Source organism: Ananas comosus, linkage group 23 (assembly GCF_001540865.1).
Source record: "Ananas comosus cultivar F153 linkage group 23, ASM154086v1, whole genome shotgun sequence".
NCBI lineage: Eukaryota > Viridiplantae > Streptophyta > Magnoliopsida > Poales > Bromeliaceae > Ananas > Ananas comosus.
The window spans coordinates 4,261,063-4,280,302 of NC_033643.1; the positions used below are offsets into that span (position 1 = coordinate 4,261,063).

At 36.5% G+C, this 19,240-nt stretch overlaps 3 protein-coding genes across 5 annotated transcripts in view; 1 reads left to right on the forward strand and 2 right to left on the reverse strand.

The window, feature by feature from the left end:
• On the reverse strand, positions 1-5,511 carry LOC109727960 (craniofacial development protein 1-like). 3 transcript variants are annotated; one of them, XM_020258200.1, is made up of 5 exons: positions 5,392-5,511; positions 2,641-2,730; positions 2,284-2,405; positions 1,579-1,761; positions 1-588 (listed from the first exon to the last, which is right to left on the reverse strand). In XM_020258200.1, the coding sequence occupies exons 1-5, from the start codon at positions 5,393-5,395 to the stop codon at positions 220-222; spliced, it is 768 nt and encodes a 255-aa protein (XP_020113789.1). In that variant the 5' UTR covers positions 5,396-5,511; the 3' UTR covers positions 1-219. The 3 variants fall into 3 exon arrangements, with proteins under 3 accessions (XP_020113789.1, XP_020113790.1, XP_020113788.1); XM_020258201.1 differs by having other exon boundaries at positions 2,302-2,408; XM_020258199.1 differs by having other exon boundaries at positions 2,284-2,408; positions 5,392-5,510.
• Positions 3,007-19,240, forward strand: part of LOC109727959 (dnaJ protein ERDJ3B) — a 27,276-nt gene continuing 11,042 nt past the window's right edge. Inside the window, exon 1 of the mRNA XM_020258198.1 lies at positions 3,007-3,021. The gene's annotated coding sequence lies outside the window, so the exon portion shown is untranslated. The remainder of the gene's footprint in view (positions 3,022-19,240) is intronic.
• LOC109727958 (AMSH-like ubiquitin thioesterase 3) lies at positions 10,149-18,882 on the reverse strand. Its single transcript, XM_020258196.1, has 14 exons — positions 18,599-18,882; positions 17,089-17,153; positions 16,828-16,903; positions 16,470-16,634; positions 15,946-16,049; positions 15,039-15,144; positions 14,908-14,954; positions 14,212-14,536; positions 13,920-14,009; positions 13,777-13,839; positions 13,256-13,330; positions 11,495-11,557; positions 11,195-11,247; positions 10,149-10,607 (listed from the first exon to the last, which is right to left on the reverse strand). The coding sequence occupies exons 1-14, from the start codon at positions 18,710-18,712 to the stop codon at positions 10,427-10,429; spliced, it is 1,527 nt and encodes a 508-aa protein (XP_020113785.1). The 5' UTR covers positions 18,713-18,882; the 3' UTR covers positions 10,149-10,426.

Sequence of the window (19,240 nt, forward strand, 5' to 3'; positions counted from 1 at the left end):
TTTGCTGAGAAATACAATAATTGGTGCGCATTACAGAACTGTGGCAACTTCAATTCCTGAAAATGCATTTCCACTTAGATTCTTAACAGTATTAAGTTCACAAGGTTCTCAAAAGATAAGCCCAACATTAAATTACAACAATTTGTTAGCTGAGGCAATTGAGCTAAAAAGAAAACAAAAAGATCAGTTGTTAGAGCAACGCAAGTCGAGGCCTAAAAGTCAGTCCTCCCTCATATCCGTCCGTCGCTTCGCCTGTGACGCTAATCGCGCATCTCTCTCACGCTCGAATTCTCGTAGATCGGCCCTCTGCAAGAACGAAACCTTGTCTAAGTACTGGTTTGAGCTCTTCTTGTAAGCATCCAACTCCTCTTCCATCCCTTTATTCTCTTCTTTAAACTCCCCCCAGTCTTTTTTGGTTTTGTCGAGAACAGTCAGCTTCTGCTTCTTCTTTATCTGTTCTAAAATCGCATCTAAGGCAGTGGGCGCGACCCCTGCCGACTGGGCCTTCTCGGCTGCCTCCTTCGAGTCCGCGTCTACGAGCTTCTTCACTTCGATCTCCTGACCAGCAAAGTCTCGGACCTCGGTTATCTGTTTCATCAAAAGGGAAATGAAAGGTGAGTACCACTTCACCGCCCTGAGGTTACAGTGGTAACTGCTACAGCACCGATTTCATATGATTAAGATAGAGCGCGTAAATTTATATGCAGGCTTCCATGCCCACAGCTAGAATAGCAAACTCAAGGCAGTACACTGCTGCTGTCATAACCACGGCATGGCAGACTGGAAGAAGCGGAGTGGAGTAACATTAATGAACCGAAAGGAAAAGGGGGAGAGAATATTGAAGAGGAACTGTAACAACAGAAACGGTGTTTGCAAAGTACTTTGCTAAAGATGATCAATTATAATGCGGAAAGTTTCTGCACTAAGTATACTGAAAATGCATGCAAAAAATTTAAGAAGGCTTCAGTAGTAGGCGAATAAAGTTTGCAACAACGCCCTTCGTCCTACACATGTAGCTCTACAAATTCAACCTGTGTAGTTGGCGTAAACCAAACTCTTATTCTGGGTCAGCATGTATAATCTAAGGCCATCTTTAGCTAGGCTGGGGCTTCTGAAGAAGAGTTGTTCAAAGTAAGTACTAACACATATTCGCTGAAATCACCCTCTGCTGCAGCTGAAGCAGAAGCTTCAATTTCAAGCTTCAGCTTTGGGGACTGAGAAGCTCATTTCAGCTCGACCAAACTAAATAATTTTTTATGTCATTACATGAGAAGTCCTAATACGCGGCGCAATTGAAATAATATGACAAAAGAGGACTTGAAATTTCGAGTTGGTGGTATATTCGATTCACCAAATCACACAAAACCAACAGAGAGAACAATTTTAGTTTAAACAACAGCATTAAAAGAATAAAGATACAAAGTGAAGAAAAAAGAAATGGTATAACTTGTAATCCTGACTTACAATTTCCACGGTGATATTGGATCCAGCAATTTTCACAAAAGAAAAGAACAAAAAAATAAACTGACGATCGCAAAAAAAACTATAAGGAATAACATTAATTGATCTAAGGCTTACTTCAACTTTCCCCTTTCCAGCAGTAGAGGCAAATGTGGCATCCCTAACCGCAGCAAGAGCGGCAGCTGCAAGCTTTTTAGCTTCCTCACTTGTTCCATTTTGTGTACAATCTGGCCTTTTTTTAAGAATTTCCTCACTGTTTGATGCTTTCTTTGGTGCAAGGCCGAGTGCAATCATCCATTCCTAGACAAAATTAGTCCGAGAGACAATTAAACTCCCTGTTAAACAACGTAGAATGCATTAAAATCCTCTTTAAGTATTGGCCATTTTCAAAAGTAGCCCCCATTTTTTTTTCTTTTTTCTTTTTTAAAATTATTTTCTATTGACAAGTCCTCAACTTCCACTTGATTTTGATACAAACTGTTTCATAAGTTGAACTGCGATTCCTTCCAAGTTAGCAGCTCCTTTAACTATCAATCGTCAGCCAATAATGAAACCTGCGGTTCCCTTGGCTAAAACATGTGTGAATTACTAACATCTAAGGGTGATTTACCAAAATCGAAAACATAACTGACAAAAGCAACTCAAATCAAAACGAACAATAAGTTGAGGGATATCCAAGAGACAAAGCAAAACCACAAGCTCTATTCTAAAACGGATTACGGTTGAGAGGTCTCCATGTATTTTTACTTTAAATAATTCTCAATTAATTTATCAGATTTTAATCCACTTTCATATCAAACCAGTTTATATAAAGATACTTACAGGGGTTTTTTTTCTTGCTTTTTGTTTCACTGTTGGACTGGGCTTATTCATTGGAAACTTCGGCGTCTTAGCAGGCAACCCAGTATTCATTTTCTTCCAAAAATCCTCTACTCGTGCTTTAGCTTCTATAACAACCAAATGGTTTAGAGTCAAAGATTAACCGTTGGACGAACTAGAAATATTGAGAAACATCAGTGATATTTAAGTTCCAATAAAAGATCACCAATACGGCACACATTAAATGGAGATTAACAGCTAAGCAATTGCCAGACTTAAAATCAGAGTACAAGTGTACAACAAAAGATCAGTTCACCGATCATTCAGATTAAGCAAATGAATTAACCAGCATTTGCTTACCATACTCCTCAAACTGTTCCATTAAATCAGGAGTATTTTTAGCCTCTTGAGTAACTCCATCTGATGCCCCACCTTTATCCCATTCATTACCTACATGATGAGATAAATTTTAAATTGTCCAATATATAGGGTAAACAACTACATATCAGCAGTAATATTTCGAGATGATAAAATCGATTGTCCTGCCAGAATTTGATGCTCACCATAATTCTATCATTTGTAATTGCATTAGAAAACCATACACAAGCACACGTCATATATTTCCTAAACGTCTATTATGATGAACTGTTTGATAGATTCCCCCCGCTTAGGAAATACTCGCATGGATTGAAAGAGTAATTTATATGAACTTACCTCCTCTCTCTCTCTCTCTCTCTCTCTCTCTCTCTCTCTTCAATGTAAATAAAAACACACACACACACACACATATATCAAGCTTCTTTACTCTACGAGGATGATCACCTTCATACTCATAAGTAGTTTTGATGATAGAGCTTCCGAATCAACAATCCTCATCATTAAAGGTAATATAGAGCATTTAAAATTTCTGAAAACTAAATTTCATAATTTTTCGACATCATTTACCTTATGATCAAGAAATCTTAAAAGTCATAATTTTTAATAGCCAATATGGGATGCTTGCTAATTTAACGGTGTAAAAAAAATCATAATTGATTAAATTCTTGATAGCAAATTTTATTCACTATCTAGATAAAAATCAATAACTCCAATCTTAAATTGAAGAATTGGATCATCTATTTTTAGCAGGCCATTTGATTTGGACCGTTCATTTTATGTCCACTCGATGGACTTTATTATAATTTTAGAAACTACGAAATTCGTTTTCTAGATGTATCAAATGCTCTAGATCATGTTTAACAGTATGGATCTTCGATTCAGAAGCTCTATCATCGAAAACTACTTATGAGCACGAAACCTCCGTACTCATAATAGCATAATATCCCTACTAATATATATATATATATATATATATATATATATATAGAGAGAGAGAGAGAGAGAGAGAGAGAGTTGAGCTAGAATACTCTCAAAAGCACCAAGGGGTTGGTGCTTTTGAGTTTTTAGCCATTGGATGGAGAGATGTAGGGTTGAGATGATGGTGGTAGGTGGTGGTAGGTGGAATAGTGTTTGATCCAAGGGGTATGTTAGTACATTAGGACGTAGATCCAAGAGCTAGAAACTTAGAAGCACCAAGGGGTTGTGCTTCTAAAAGTATTCTAGCTCAATTCTATATTATATATATATGTATATATAGAATTAGGCTACCATACTATCTATAGTACCGAGCTCCAGTACTATAGTTTTGTTTTCGATCTTAGGGTGTTCAAATTAACGATCCACACTGTTAAATAGTATAAAATTTATTTATAAAAACTTTAAATACCCCTAGATCAGTTTTAACGGTGTGGATCGTTGATTTGAACACTCTAAGATCGAAAACGGACTATAGTACTGAAGCCCCGATACTATAGATAGTATAGGAGACTAGCTCTAATATATATATATAATTATATATATATATAATATATGTAGAGAGAGAGAAGAGAGAGAAGATGAGAGAGAGAGAGTAGGGCTATTATACTCTTATGAGTATAGACCTCTTTGTACTTATAAGTTTTCGGCCATTGGATGAAGGGATGTGCGGTTAGGATGATGGTGATCTCCTAGGGTTAAGTAGATGGTTGGTTGAATAGTATGATCTAACATGTGAAAATAGTCAAAGGGGTAGATCTAATGGTCGAGAACTTATGAGTACAAAAGGGTTATACTCATAAGAGTATAATAGCCGGACTCTATAAATAGAATTTCAAATAATTTAGCTAGTCATGAAGCACCTCATAGTGGACTAAAGACTAAAGGATGGAGGGTTCAGGGTTGGCTCTTAACTTTAGAAAACTATATGGCCGAGTTCTCTCTTATTGATTATTTTACGGCAATTTGATATTTAGTCTTTCTTCGCCTCTCTCTTTTAAGAACGACTATAAAATTCAGTAACAGAGATCCTTGCAGCCGAACTGAAATGACATAAAATTAGCTTTATCTGCATCTTTAAATATCACAGTGAACTGTCATGTCTAAAGAGGGCGAGTATTCTCGCTTGTTATATTGGCTAATGACATTCCGAGAAAATGATTCGATGGTCTACGATCACTCACTTCAAGCACGAAGTCACCTTAACCTCGAGATGTATAATCTACCAATCCTTGACACTTGACAAAATCCAATTTTTCTTATAAAATGATCATTTTACTTCCGTAAAATGACTACTTATTCCAGTTTAATCCAAATTGAGTTAAAAAGATCATTCCACATTAAAAATCAAAATTTTAGGCGGTCGGCAACTAAAGTGCACAATAAATGTAAAAGTTCACTGATTAAAGTAATTAAGCGAAAAGTACAGGGACCATGTTACAGTATCACTACAGTACAGGGGCTATCCACACATCTTATATCAAAAGGAACAGTTCAAGCAAATTAGAGTGCAGTAGCAGGAAAAACCTAAAATTAGATCAACCAAGCTCAAGAGAGGGAACAAAGATCTACACGAAACCCTAACTTCCAATTGCATGAAACAATAGTATAGATCAACAGAAACCGAGATTGGATCTTAAGCAAAAGCAGATCTTGCCAAAAGTTCAATCGATTCGAACTCAGTGACGACGAAATCGATAACAACAGATACTGGAGATAGAGATTTTCGATGAAAAAGAAAGAGATCGAGCTACTTACTCATCTTTGTCGATCGGGGCGATGGGGTAACGGGCGAGCTTTCGTCGGAGGAGAGCGAAACCCTAGAAAAGAGGGACGAGATGAAAAGAGAGAGAGAGAGACAGAGACTCAGAGAGAGAGCAAGAATTGTTATTGGTTCGGGCCGGATCGGGGTCGGGTCGGGTCGGGTCGGGTCTAAGCATAATTCTATGGCTAAATTGCAAACCACCCCTTGCACTTAGCCTCGTTGTTTAACTTGCCCCTCGCCTAGCATTTTGCCTGTAAAACTAATTTTTTAAAAACCAGGTGAAATATGGCTTATGCGAGAAAGAGAGGTGATCTAAGGGATTCAAGAAGAACTCTCCACAAATGTATTTATTGTAAATCTAAAAGTAATGAGGGTATCTAACGATTACTTTACAGGAAATGCATCTGTGACAAATCTTAGGGTGAATGGGGATATCCAATAATTTGACAGGAAGCAGAAGAAGATTTTGAAACGTGTGGCTTGGGCTGATAAGGTGGGAAGAGATTTATTGGAATATAAGCTTAGACGACAATGTGAACCCAGACTGATTTCAGTAAGGTCTCTAAATGAGATTCTGAGGAGATCTTAATAGTTTTCAACAAAAATGAAAGAAGAGAATCTCACTATAAGAATCCAGATGGGTGAGCATTCGAGAGACAATTGGTGGTTGCATTAACTTCTCAGGTCCTGATCGTGGCTCTTATAAAAAGATGGTACCGAGGAAGACGAACTCACAGACACAATAATTTACTCCTCTTCGAAAAGAGAGTACTCTACTCTGTAGGTCTAAGTGTCCTGGTGAGCCGAAGTATTAAGGGAAAGTTCTTCAGGTGCTTCGCCTTGGACCACAGAACTGTGGAGTGTCGTGACCCAATCAAACGCTTTAACTGTCTGAAGACTGGGACATTGTGTTGGGGAAAACTATAACGAAAATTCGATTGTGATTAGAATCTAACTAGTTTTGTGATGAAAATAAATAAATTTAACTTACAGAAGATCGTGAAATTCCAAACAAGAAATTGTGAAAAAAAAATATCAAACAATTGATCCGGAAGCATGCGAGGCACTGCCCTAAGGCGTATTCCCGTTCTTCGTGCGGAATTAATCGAAAACACCGCCCCAAGGTACGACCGGAATTCCTCCTCCTATGAGCACAAACGTGGAAAAAGTTAATGGAAACTCTTTCAACACCCGGCGATAAATGAATCGAACAAAATAGAAGAAAGTATCAAAATAATCAACTCTCCAATATAATTTTGTTAAAGAAAATTGAATCTCCAAAATTACATGCATCTTGGATCATTAGATGTCCAAGAATACAAGCATATATATATATATATATATATATTGGAATTAAGAGTTGTTTCCAACGTTCCTCTCAAAACGTTGGGAGGGGTGCACGAAGTGCGCTCCTCGTGCAGAACGGATGTGCACACGAGAGGCCATATCCGCAAGTAATAACAGCTCGTAATACACAATTAAATATTAATAAATTAAATAATTAACTAACTTAAATAATAATAATAAATAAAAATAAGTTAAAATAATAATAATAATAATAAAATATGAGGATTTTGAATTTTCCTCCAACACATTGAGCATTCCATTGCAAGGATAAAGCGCAGAAGGATAATGTTGAGATGAACAAAGCTTATCTTCAAAGCAAATGCACCCCGTTTTCAAAGACTTATGTGCCTTATATAAGAAATTTTTTAGAAGGAACCTACGTTGCAACGCAATGCTTACGGACATCATTCAACTGGCGAATCTGGGCCAAGATCCACTTCATACTATTGTGAGCGCACTCGCAAAACGATTTGGTGGTTATACCAAAGACTTCTTCGTCGCGCGATACAGGGACCGGAATTTTGCGATTTTTTCTCCTAGAATAGGTCTCGAGCGAGGTCTTGACAAGGATAGAGATAATTACCCTTGAAAGGCTTAGATGCTATGCCTGGGGACTGAATAGAAATGCTCCCCCCCACAAGCTAGCTGCACTTCTTGGATCCAATTGATCAACATGCATTTTGAGACCTGGACAGTGGCAAGGGTGGCAACAATAGTGAGTGATTTTGGAAGGTTTTATCAAGGCTGATGAAGTGACTAAAGCGATGACAGATCTTAGATTGCTCTTAATCCACTAGAGAGATTTTCCCAAAATTTATCCATAGTGCTAGGGAAGAAGTTTTCTTGATTATGATTCATGTGGAGAGCTAGGAGAGGAGTGCGAATGGAGGGACCGACGAACTACCGATGCCCCTGCTGAATGGTCATAATAATGATAACGAGCATGTGAGGGGAGAAAGAAATAGCATCCATGATAAAAGCCATCTCGAAAGTGAAGATGAGGCGATGGGAGAGGTGGTGGCGAAAACCGATGGAGTAGGATCGGAACACTTGATCAACCTTGGTCAGGGAAGGACGACGAACACGCTTCGAATGCTGGTCGCTGGAGCCGGAGTGGAGGACGACATCCGGATCTGTGATGCAACAGACTAGAGCGTCATGAAAAACATGGAGGAGCGAAACCTGATGCGGTTCTCAAAGCAGGAGCAGCCAGAGTTAGGGAGGACTTCGATGTGTTTCACGAAATTGGAAGTCTACTTTAGGGGGTTGTATAAAAGTGGAACGCTTAGGTATCGTTTGGTTTGGGGATAAGCAAAAAGTGATTATTCCATGAATAGGTATAAATTGAGATATAAGCGGAGATTAGATCAATTTTGCATTTGGATGAAAATTGGAGTATTCCTGGGTATAAAAAAAATAGCGTTTCATTAGGTAAGATAGAATAAGAATTAAAGTGGGTAGTTATAAATAAAAAAATAATAATATTATTCCTTCTTTATATTAGAATTTGAATTATTATTTTTTATATTTTATATTTATATTTTAGAATTTAAAATATAAACTTTTAAATTTTAAAAAATCTCAAATTTTAATTTTAAATTTCAAACTTTAAATTTAAGATCAAATTTAAATTTGAAAATATAAAAATATCAAATTTTTAAATTTCAAAATTTAAAATATTAAAATTTAAATTTAAAATTTAAAATTTGGAATTTAAAATTATAAACTTTAATTTGAGATTATAAATTTTAAATTTTTAAATTTTTAAAATAAGAATAAGGGTGGGAACAATTAATAAAAATAATTTATTATAATAAATTTATAAATTTGATAAAAATAAAATTTTTATTAAATTTATAATTTTTTTAAAAATTCTATTTAAACTTAAATTTAATAAAATAATTTATTATAATATTTAAATATAAATAATATGTATTAATATATTATAATTAATAATTTTATAATAAAAATAATGTATCATGATATATAACATATTATATTTATATAATTTATTTTTAATTCAATTTATAATTTTAATTAAGTTTGAAATTAAGCATTGGAATAGCACTATTCCACCAAAATGGTGGAATAGTAAATCTCAAGATATTCCGAAATAACCGGGAATAGCAAGGTTTGACCGGAATAAAATATCCCGGCAAAAAATCACCCCGTTTGGCGGAATAGCGGGGATAACTTTCGTTATCTCCGCTTATCCCCCGAACGAAACACGGTCTTAATGAATTAGTCGGTACGAGTCCTAAGGAGGTTGTTGGAATACCGACCAAAGAAGTGCTACAGGTGTACCCATGGTAAAGTGTACATCCCACACCAATCTAATACAACGGCTGAGAATTTTTTTATTTTTTTAATTCAAAAAAATTGTTAGCTTCACCCTTTTTTCCTGTTTCTCTCTTTCCCTCCAGATCTCTCTTCTCCCTCTCTCTATTTTCCTCCATCTTCTCTTCGTCTCTCTCTTCTGCTATCCTTTGATCGTCTTGCACTGGGGCCATCGTGATGGGGGTGCTTGAGGGAAGGTGTGGAATGAAAAAAAAAAAAAAAACCAACGTGAGAGACGAACTCCCGCCAATTGAGAGAAGCGAGAGCGAGAGAAAACTCTGAAAAAGTTGGATACTGAGAGAAGACGACTAGAGATTCTTAAAGAGAGGGAGAGAGTATGAGGAAAGGTGTGGAATGAAAAAAAGCTAGTGTGCGAGAGAGCTTGAGAGAAGGTGTGGAACGAAAAAAAACAGGGTAAGAACAAAACCAACTTAAAACTCTGTTTAATCTCAACCGCCCCTATTTGGGGTGTATATATACACCCCTATTATACACCCCAAATAGGGGTGTACAAGTAACATTTTTCTTTTCCTAATATAAAGGGATAAATGTATACTCCCACACTCTGGATGGGGTGTATATCCTACACCCCACCCATCTAATGGGTGAAGTGTTTTCACTAATCACTTGATGTGACTAGTAGTTAACACCCCACCAATTTAGATGGATGGGGTGTAACTTGTACACCCCAAATGGAGTGTCCAAGTAGTATTTTTTTTTCCTAATATATGATAAATGCATAAACACCCCTGCAAACTTTAGAGCGTTATCAAATGACCCCATAAACTTTTTATTTTAGCAACTAGAGCCTCCAAACATTATGAAATAGTTCAATCAGCAAAATTCATCTTCATTTTTTATTTTTTTTTTCAAGCATTTGAATGAGAAACATATATTTTAATATGTTTTGAAGCTTCACCAGATTAGGCAAGTTGTCTTAAGAAGGACACATTGAACTATTCGATAAAATTTAAGAAATCCGTCGCCAAACTTAAAGAAGTTTAGGGGCCTATTTGTCAAAGCCAAACTGTTTAAGGGGTGCTTGTACATTTTTCCCTAATACAAATGACATTCCATATGCTCTTTCAAATAACAAAATAACTCAAAATCCATCTGTACAAAAAAAACATTGAGAGCAAAGATGGCTAGTTTTCGTATACTTACCATGTGTGTTTTTCCTATTAAGTCAAAAGAGCATCAGAGAGGAAAACACATTGGATGCAACAGGAATTATACACAAATGCTTGACTTTCGCAGCCACAGTTCTTCGGAGCACCATAAAATGACATATAAACAAACTCAGCTGTATAACAGATCATGTGTTATTGAGGTCTGTCAGGTTAGTCACAGGTTACGGAGGTCGACAACATCGAATTTCACATTCGGGTTCATGTAGACGTGGGAACAATGCTCATAGATCGGGCTGCCGTCGGCTGGCTCCTCATGAGGATGAAACCCCGTCTCGTGGCAGTTATGCATCACCGACATACCGCCAGGATCCGTTAGATGGAATATACCGTGTTTCCTGCGCAAAGATAAGGTAGTTTTTCTTTCAAAGATCATTTGAACCAAAAACAAAGTACTCCTAATGAATGATTTCATGCACAAACAGAAGGCAACATTGTAGGAAAACCACGACTTTCACCTTTCCCTTCATCAAATGCTAACAAAGTGATGAAATCTTTACGTAAAGCGGTTACATTTCAAAATTTCAGAGGTAGCATTAAAAACATTCGATTTACAGGGGATCTGCAATTTAAGCTGAAAACATGAGAAGGCAAGTTTTCCCTATGCATCGCCGGAATTATCAAAGAACACGGCCAATCAAAAAAGGCACTCTCAAAGTGCAATTAAGGGATAATCAATATCATAATGAATCCAATTCTCCCTGAATAGCGTAGAAAGTGGAAGAGAAACAATCAGTAGTCACATTCTTCACAAATATGCTGCATGTGTGGTTTTAAAATGCTACAGAACTTCAAACTTCTTTTTTCCTTTTTTCTTTTTGTTTTGCAGTGAGTTAACCATGAATAACATGATCTTTCATAAAAAAGACTAAGAAAATATTATTCTCCCAATTCCAAGTCATGAATTCGAGCGAGTAGAACATACCTGGATGTGTCAGTTGGAGCCATAACAATCGCAATTGCTTCTGGTAACATAACCTGTTAAAAGCCAAATGCAGTGGCCGGTGAGCAGTTAACAAGTTTGCACATAAAAATGTAACTCGAATAACAAAAGTATGTGCATTCTTGATAATTCTAGAGAAATGATATCTTGCAATCGAAGCAGATTGACTCGTAGTATTTTACCATCAAACAGAGACTAAATAATGAAAATGTGCTATCGGAGATTCCTAAAACAATTCCATTAGAAGAAAGCAAGGGAAAGTTCAATGTCTTTCAACATCACCTGATATGAATAATGATTGTGGAGATCAATTGATGACATGAAGCATGTCTGTGTTGGATGCGTCTGCCGAAAACAGAAGACAACTAACTTCAGTTAAATTAGTCAATAAAAGTAAGTTAGAGAAAACATTACTATCAAAATAAAAGAGAGAGCAAGTTTTACTGAGAGACAACAAAATATTCACCAAGTAACAATTTTATTGAAGCTCCCTAGTATATATACATTTTGTCAAAGCAAAGTTCCCTTTTCCTAATATAGGGCGGAAAAAGCAATGCACGTCTTATGTCTAAAATATCATTGAACTTGCTAAGTGCACACTCGTAGCGCATGTTTGGTTCATGATTAGAATAGGAACGGAAAATAGAATTGGATTGCTTTGGAATGGGAAATGAAATGACGAATCATCTAAAAATGTTTAGTTCATTTGGAAATTGGAATGCAAATTGGAATGAGAATCTAAGATTTTTGAGAGAGAGTTTTGATTAAGGGAGTGCAGAGTGACAAAGGGAGAGGAAGGGGAAGTGTTTGTGAGAAAGGATTTTGAGTAGTTTACTTTGGAATCAGGGATTCAAAGCCGAATTGGGCCATAAATGAATTTGTCAATTTCCATTCCATAGTGGATTAGGAATCAGAATTTGATTTCTGTAAAATTAAAAACAACTATCGGAATCAATGAATCTCATTCCCATTCCATAGTCCAAAATAGATGGACCAAACATGCCCTTAGGGATAATGATGGATCCAAATTTTTTAGTCACTTAAAATACACCAGCAAAATATATTGCAAGGCCTTTGCTCCTCAATTAATAGATAACTTCTTCAGTTTTATCAATAAAGAAAAGGGAAAGTATGCAGAATATTATAAATTTTGTATAAATTTTGTATTAAGGGGCATCGCACCATAGCATATAATCATATGAGAAAGCTCCATATTAGCCCAAGTAAACAAAAGTTACATACAATTACCATAGGGTAACAAATTTAGTACCATAAGTTTGATCCTGATTTCAGTTATATCCTCAGAGTTTCAAACTTCACTCCGCATAACAATTTAATCCATAGGTTGGTCTAGCCGAAAGAAGGCACATCAATATCATCTTAAGAGTTCAACATTAAAAGCAGAAGTTATTCATGGACAAACTTGAGGAAAAAAGTTGCTAAAATTGAACACCCGGCTGCTCTGAGGACACGACTGAAATCAAAGTCAAACTTAAAATGTCTGTGTTAGTCCATATAATATCAACTGTAGGGCCAACAATTTAATTTAGCTGATGGAACATAATAGCAAAAAATGACAAGAAGCATAAATAAGTTAGCTCACATAAATGGCATTTACTTTCTACATCTTTTCACAGAATACAGTTCAAAAAAAAAAAATCATCAATTTCATAAATGGTATCTGTTTCAAAAGCAAAAAAAAAAACAAATATGTTCTACAAAACAAAATACTCATTTACGTAAGATATGAAATGCCAGATCCACACCAAAGGCTCAAATTATGGTCAAAAAATAGAGCCCACAAGAGTAACACATTCTCTTTTAATTTCTCAATATTGTGTTAAATTGTGCTTGCAAAAGACCTAGGCAGAGTTTTTCCTATATTGTTTAGAATTGCTGAAGATTATATATCTTCACCTTTGTACATGTATATGTTGGTATGTAAATTTTCTGTGGTAATTCAACATTGCCCGTATATGCTCCTATGATGAATAGCAAAGGTACAAAATGCTAATGTACATCTCGAAGAGTAAAGAAACTTACATGAATCCACCCAAGGGTAAAAAGTGAATGCTTGTCTTGAACTTCAAATATTTCTTCTTCATTTGTAGCTTGGCACTGAAAGAAAATTACTGTCTAGTAAACGAGTGCCTTGAGCTATAAAAATAGCTAAAGAAGATAGAACACACATATGAAACATGAGAAATAGAGAAAAATGTATAACAGTTATAAATTGATTTATGTTGTTCTAAAAATAGATTAACTGTAACTTCCTTATCCCAGAGAAAAGAGAATCCCTGATCCTTTTTCCTCTTAATAAATAATAATAGCATGGAAAGAACATACATAGCTGGGCTTCAAAATTTTCAAACCAATTTAAGCAAACTACAAGTGCTGAAGGCCAAAAAAATTAAAGGGGGTTTTGTGGTGGGGGGGGGGGGGGGGTCCCAACAGGATAAAGCCCAACAGGATAAAAAACAAATATGGAAAACATGAAAGAAACAACTTAAAAAGTAAGAAAAGGTGTACAAATCTAAAACATGAAAGTGCTAGTAATGACTTACAGAATCGGATGTTGACTTCTGCTTCGGAATTATTAGTGTCGTCACATAAAATATTCTGTTTTTCTACCAAAAAAAACATGGGCGAGCATCAGAAATATAAGTAAGGACCACAAAAAATCAACCTTCTTGATTGAAAATCTTACCAATGAACCTGCAAGAACGCCGCATGTTTCCAAATTTTTTGCAGTATTCACCTCTGCAACCCTCAGAAAACATTCCAGTACCTTCACAGGCTGAAAAAAAAGGGGAAAAGGTGAAGGCACTTCCATGTCAAACTACATAAGAAGTATATTGGAGCCCTAGCCTATGACAGCATCCAATATTACCGTTTGCAATGCACATTCAATAATGGACATAACTAGAGTATGGAAATAAAAGAAATATTGAATGTTGTTTAAAATTCTTCAGATTGCAAGTAAGAATTATTGAGCTTACAACATGTAAATCTTGGAACTGCCCAGAGTCAGACATAGCTGGCCCTGGTCTTGGATCTGCTACTTTTGATGGGGGAATCGCTTTGTACTCAGGCTGAACCTGGGCCAGAACAGGTGGAGGAGATAGCTGCTTGATGCTCAACGGGGGAGGTTCCTCTAGTACAACACTGGCAGACAAAGAATGAGGTTCTTCTAATGGAGTAGACCATCTACCATCATCAAGAGATAGAACTGATTCCATATCATAACTATTCTTTTCAAGCTCATTTTGATCAACTGCACTGGAACTACGCTGGACATCCTGGTTCAAGCTATCGGGGAGTAAGCTGCGCAAAGAAAGCAGCGAAGGTTGAAAAAATTACTGTCATACATTTACATTTAGGGCTTATTTGGCTTGGCTTTTGGAATGGCTTCTGTACTCTAAGAAGCACCAGGCAGATAGCAAACAAAAATATCTAGCCCTTTTGCAGTAGTGGAAAGTTGTAATGAGCTTCTTGAAGCCCCAAGAGCAGAGGGCTCCAAGAGCGAAAGCTCCAATGCAAAACCTATGCTTTCCCAACAGTATGAAGCTGAAGAGACGGATATTAACGGGAAAAAAAAAACCGGAATGCTCTAGATTAGGAAAAATAAACCAATCAAGCATTTTAATATAGTAAATCTATCCTCGGAAGCTTTTAGCATTGCTTGAGGTCCTCACCCTGAAATCTCATTTTGGGTCATGTCAGCACTGCTGGGGTACTGAACCTGTATAAGTCGCAGTAAGAAATAGCTGTTACAACAGCTGAACTAAAAGTCAAATAAGTTGCCAAGAATCAAAGAATAATTTACCCTAATACCAGTCACGGGTCCTCTCCATTGCCCTTGTAGACCATTGGGCCCCAATATGGAGTGTCTTGATAGGGTTTCTTCTTTTGGATAAGGCAGACTGATAGATCTGCATCGTACATTTTAAAAATTATTTTCATTCTTTGAATAAAATTTTGACACTATAAATTTCGTAGCACGCTACTGGAATTAACTGGTAAAGTTCATAGGAATTGAAGATTTTTGCAGAGACTGTTTAAAGAAACAAACAGCAAATAACTTGCATTGGCTTTGTAACCATAGAATATGGAATCAACTAAACTGCACTACAAGGTATCTACAACAAGATCTTCCCTCACTGATCAAGATTGGGTAAAGTGCCGGAAAAAAAACACAATACAATTAGTTTACGATTCATTAATATAGTGATTCATAGAATTGTTCTTGGGGATACATATAGATGTTACTCTTAAATTTGTAGTCATCAAGTAAACATTTGGAATAACAACACATAAGAGACGTCCAAACCACGATCTGAACAACCTAGTATAATTTGAGCAGATGACAAAATGAAACCAAGATCGCTTACATCAAAATCACTTTAAATAAATTTCAATCAAACTCTTATTGTACATTGTTACTAATCTAAAGATGTAATTTAGAACACATTAAATTTGTGTTGGAAGACTTTAGTGAAATAATCTCCTAACTCAAGGTGAGTGGAACATTTTCAACATGATAATCTTCTGTTAGTTTATATGTGGCAGGCTTAGAATTGAAGAATAGAGAGTTTAGCTGCAAAATTTTTCCACATTTCACATTCTCTTTCTTAGGAAAAGAACTACACTCTGATTCATTTTCTGAAACTCACTCAATATATATGCCAGGACTCAGCTACAAAGCTACTCAAGTGATCTATACGTAAACATACAGTTTCTGAAATTGTCTCTCAGGCTGTACATGGTCCAACGGCACAACGTGACTTCGCCCACTTGATGGCTTCTGCGAGAGTGCAGACATACTTCCAGTACGTATCTGCATTTATAACAAAAGACAATATAAGATCAATTACATAGAAACCTAAAATTAAGAGAAAATAATGGAAACAACAACAATATAATGACATGTATGAGCTTTGTACCATTATGAAAAGCCTGCCCTTGATCGCAGGGCGGATTGGGCAGGCAGTAACATGAGCTAAGTGCCTGTTTGGCCTAGCTTTTGCAACAGTTTCTTTACTCTCAAAACTAGCAGTAGCTAGTGTTTGACAAACAAAAAGTCTAGAAGTTTTGCACTTCCAAACTCACAAAAGCTGTTGTAGAGGAAACCGGTGAAAACTGCTAATGCTTTTTCAAACAGCTTTACAGGATATCACTTCTACACAAGCTCCAGCCAGCACATATAGAGCCTAGCCCTTTTTAATGTATGTTCTGCAATGTATCTGGTCAAACATACCTGTTCCACTTGGGGGCCCGGAAAGATCTGCTTCGTTACAGGAGACAAGCTGTAGGTTCCTTCTGGACCATCAGATTGAAAGCTATGCACTTTGTTGAGTTCATCTACTTGACGTTGAACTTCTGGCTTTAGTTTTTCTAGCTCATTGATGACATCCCATAGTTTCTAGAAATAACAGCAAAATTAAACAGTATAGTTTTTCTAGCTCATTGATGACATCACATAGTTTCTAGAAATAACAGCAAAATTAAACAGTAACTCATGGTAAAACCTCCTTTAAAGACCTTTTTCCCGAAATTCATCAAGTATAAACTTAAGTTCATAGATGTAACTAGACGAAGGGAATGAATCAACATACCTTCTTGAAAATGGCCTTTTCTTTTAGATTGAAAGCCTGGTAATCACGATGGGAAGGTATCGTCTCGCACATCAAACTACAGAAGAAAAGGCATTTTTTCACAGGTGTTTTAACTGGATTTTAATATTTCACTTTAACAAATTATACTAATGGCTACTGAGATTGGAAAATTACATTTAGAATAATAGAAAGACCATCAAGATAGATATGCTGAAATAAGTAAAAAATAAGGTACTATGCGAACTAAAAGTCTTTTCTTACCTCGAAAAACGCAGAAGTATGATATACAAGTCAATGAGATTCTTCTCCTCGCGATAAATACTGGCCTGAACATAAGATGAAACACCACTATATTTAGAGAGCATGATCTACAACTAGCATTGTGTTCAGCTAGATATAATAATGCTATCAACATACTACACTATAGTTTCAAACAATATCCAGTATAGCTGTCTCAAATACGAGTGTTTTGAACAAGTTGAATATGGCGACATTACTTATTAATCAGTACGATAGATCAAACAACACAACAAAGTTTAATCCCTCTAAAAATCATCAGGATTATCAGCAATTAGAGAGTAAAAGTGTAGAAGATGCGGTTGTCAATCTCATCAGGATTTTCTCTTCCTTTAATTGCATTTTATAAGAACCAGAAGGACTCAACCGCAATTCAATAGATTTAGCTTATTTAATATGTTAAACCAAGATGATCAAAACTTTTCAATCGCTCAAAACTGCATTTCCAGAGTATAAAGGCCTGTTTGCAAGTCAAAATAAGTTATCTGAGGATAACTTATATGGTAGAAGAATTTTTTACTGTGATTATAAGAAAGGAGTTTGCTTTTTACTCCTTGAAAGGTCTTGATACCTATGATTTAGTAGGATAGTATATCTCATCTACAAGGTGATTTATCTCATTAAAAAATAATAACTTGAAGGCTGGATATAGTATCCAATTCCAGACTTTGATAACACTTCTCAACTCTACCAAATATACACACTTCCGAATAAATCATGGACATATACCGAACAAGATATTTATGCATCCAAACAGGGCCATAATCTCTTATGTCTCTAATAATTTTCTCAACAAAAGTAGGCATGACGACAATCAAACATCCCAAATCAAGTTTTCCAACAGGAAATAGACTAAGGGTTCGTTTGGGATTCCAAGAAGATTGCATTTCGTGTGAAGAAAAAGTACGGTAAAAAAAATATATCATGTTTGCTTCCGTACGTAACATCACGTTACTCGCGTTAGGATTAAACTACAATTCAATATTTTGTTTATGACACTATTAATCATGTAAAAATCTTGCAAATACCAATCATTAGAAACCCTCGACCCTAAAAATTCTATTATATTCCCCAATCGACAACATCTCCTAAATTCTCTAGGAATTTTCCTCAAGTTTGCACCCAATTTGACATCTCAGCTCCCACGTTCCCTCAAATTATCAACAAAATGAACATAATCGATCAAACACCCCAAATCGTTCCTTTCGAACGAAAAATTGAATACTGACATTTAAAAAAAAATGAACTGTGACACGGGAACGTTTTCTTAACAAAGCGACCATAGCTACGATCAAACACCGCCAAATCCGTATCCTTCGAACACAAAATTGAACCCTAATATCAAATTTAAACAAAAAATGGGGAATGGACGACCTGCGTTATCATCAAAAATAGCATGACTACGATCAAATACCCCCAACATCGTATCTTTCGAACGCAAAATTGATGCCTAAGCAAGAAAGGGGAAAGGGACCTGTTTGAGGAGATTATCGGCGATGCGATAGTAGTAGTGGAGGGAGATGCGGTGGTCGACCTCCACGGGTCGCGCGCAGGCGTTGATGTTGATCGCCCTCATCGGGGGCCTCATCGCGTCGTCGTCGCCGGCGGCGGCGTCTCCGGCGAGAAGTGCGGCGGCAAAATCGCCGGAGCTCGCTTCGTCTTCTTCGGCTTCTTCGAAGCGGCTTCGCTCTACAGCGCCGATGCTTCGTTCGCAAGGGAAATTTTGTTCGAGGGAGGGGCGAAGGGGCTTTCGCTGTGCGGAGAAGCAGCTGGGTAGTGAAAATGCACGGAGGCCCCTCAGCTATAATAGATTACAAACCAGGCCTTGATTTGTCCTTTTTAGAACTTTTTTTAGCATTTAGCCCGCTCAAAAGTTTTTTACAAATAGCTCTAAAAATTTATATTTGCATAAATAATTCTCTTTTTCCCACGCAAACAAGTAGGGTTTTTTTGCATTTGGCCCCCCTAAAAAAGTTATTTTACAAATAGCCCCACTAATTTTATAATTATAATTTTAGTTTTTCGCTATACAGACATTACGTCAGCGCCACGCGAGCAGAAATGGAGGATATATAGTAAGTTGAACACGAGAATCCATTCACCGTGCCTAAACACG

Excerpts from the sequence above, each read along its gene's own strand:
- LOC109727958 (XM_020258196.1), bottom strand. The coding sequence starts at position 18,712 with ATGAGGCCCCCGATGAGGGCGATCAACATCAACGCCTGCGCGCGACCC. Across the intron at positions 17,154-18,598 it reads CCGATAATCTCCTCAAACAG|GCCAGTATTTATCGCGAGGA; the intron begins GTCCCTTTCCCC and ends TCTTATGTTCAG. Across the intron at positions 13,331-13,776 it reads AGAAGTCAACATCCGATTCT|TGCCAAGCTACAAATGAAGA; the intron begins GTAAGTCATTAC and ends ATTTTCTTTCAG.
- LOC109727960 (XM_020258199.1), bottom strand. Across the intron at positions 1,762-2,283 it reads AAGCAAGAAAAAAAACCCCT|GAATGGATGATTGCACTCGG; the intron begins GTAAGTATCTTT and ends AATTTTGTCTAG. Across the intron at positions 589-1,578 it reads CTGGAAAGGGGAAAGTTGAA|ATAACCGAGGTCCGAGACTT; the intron begins GTAAGCCTTAGA and ends TTGATGAAACAG.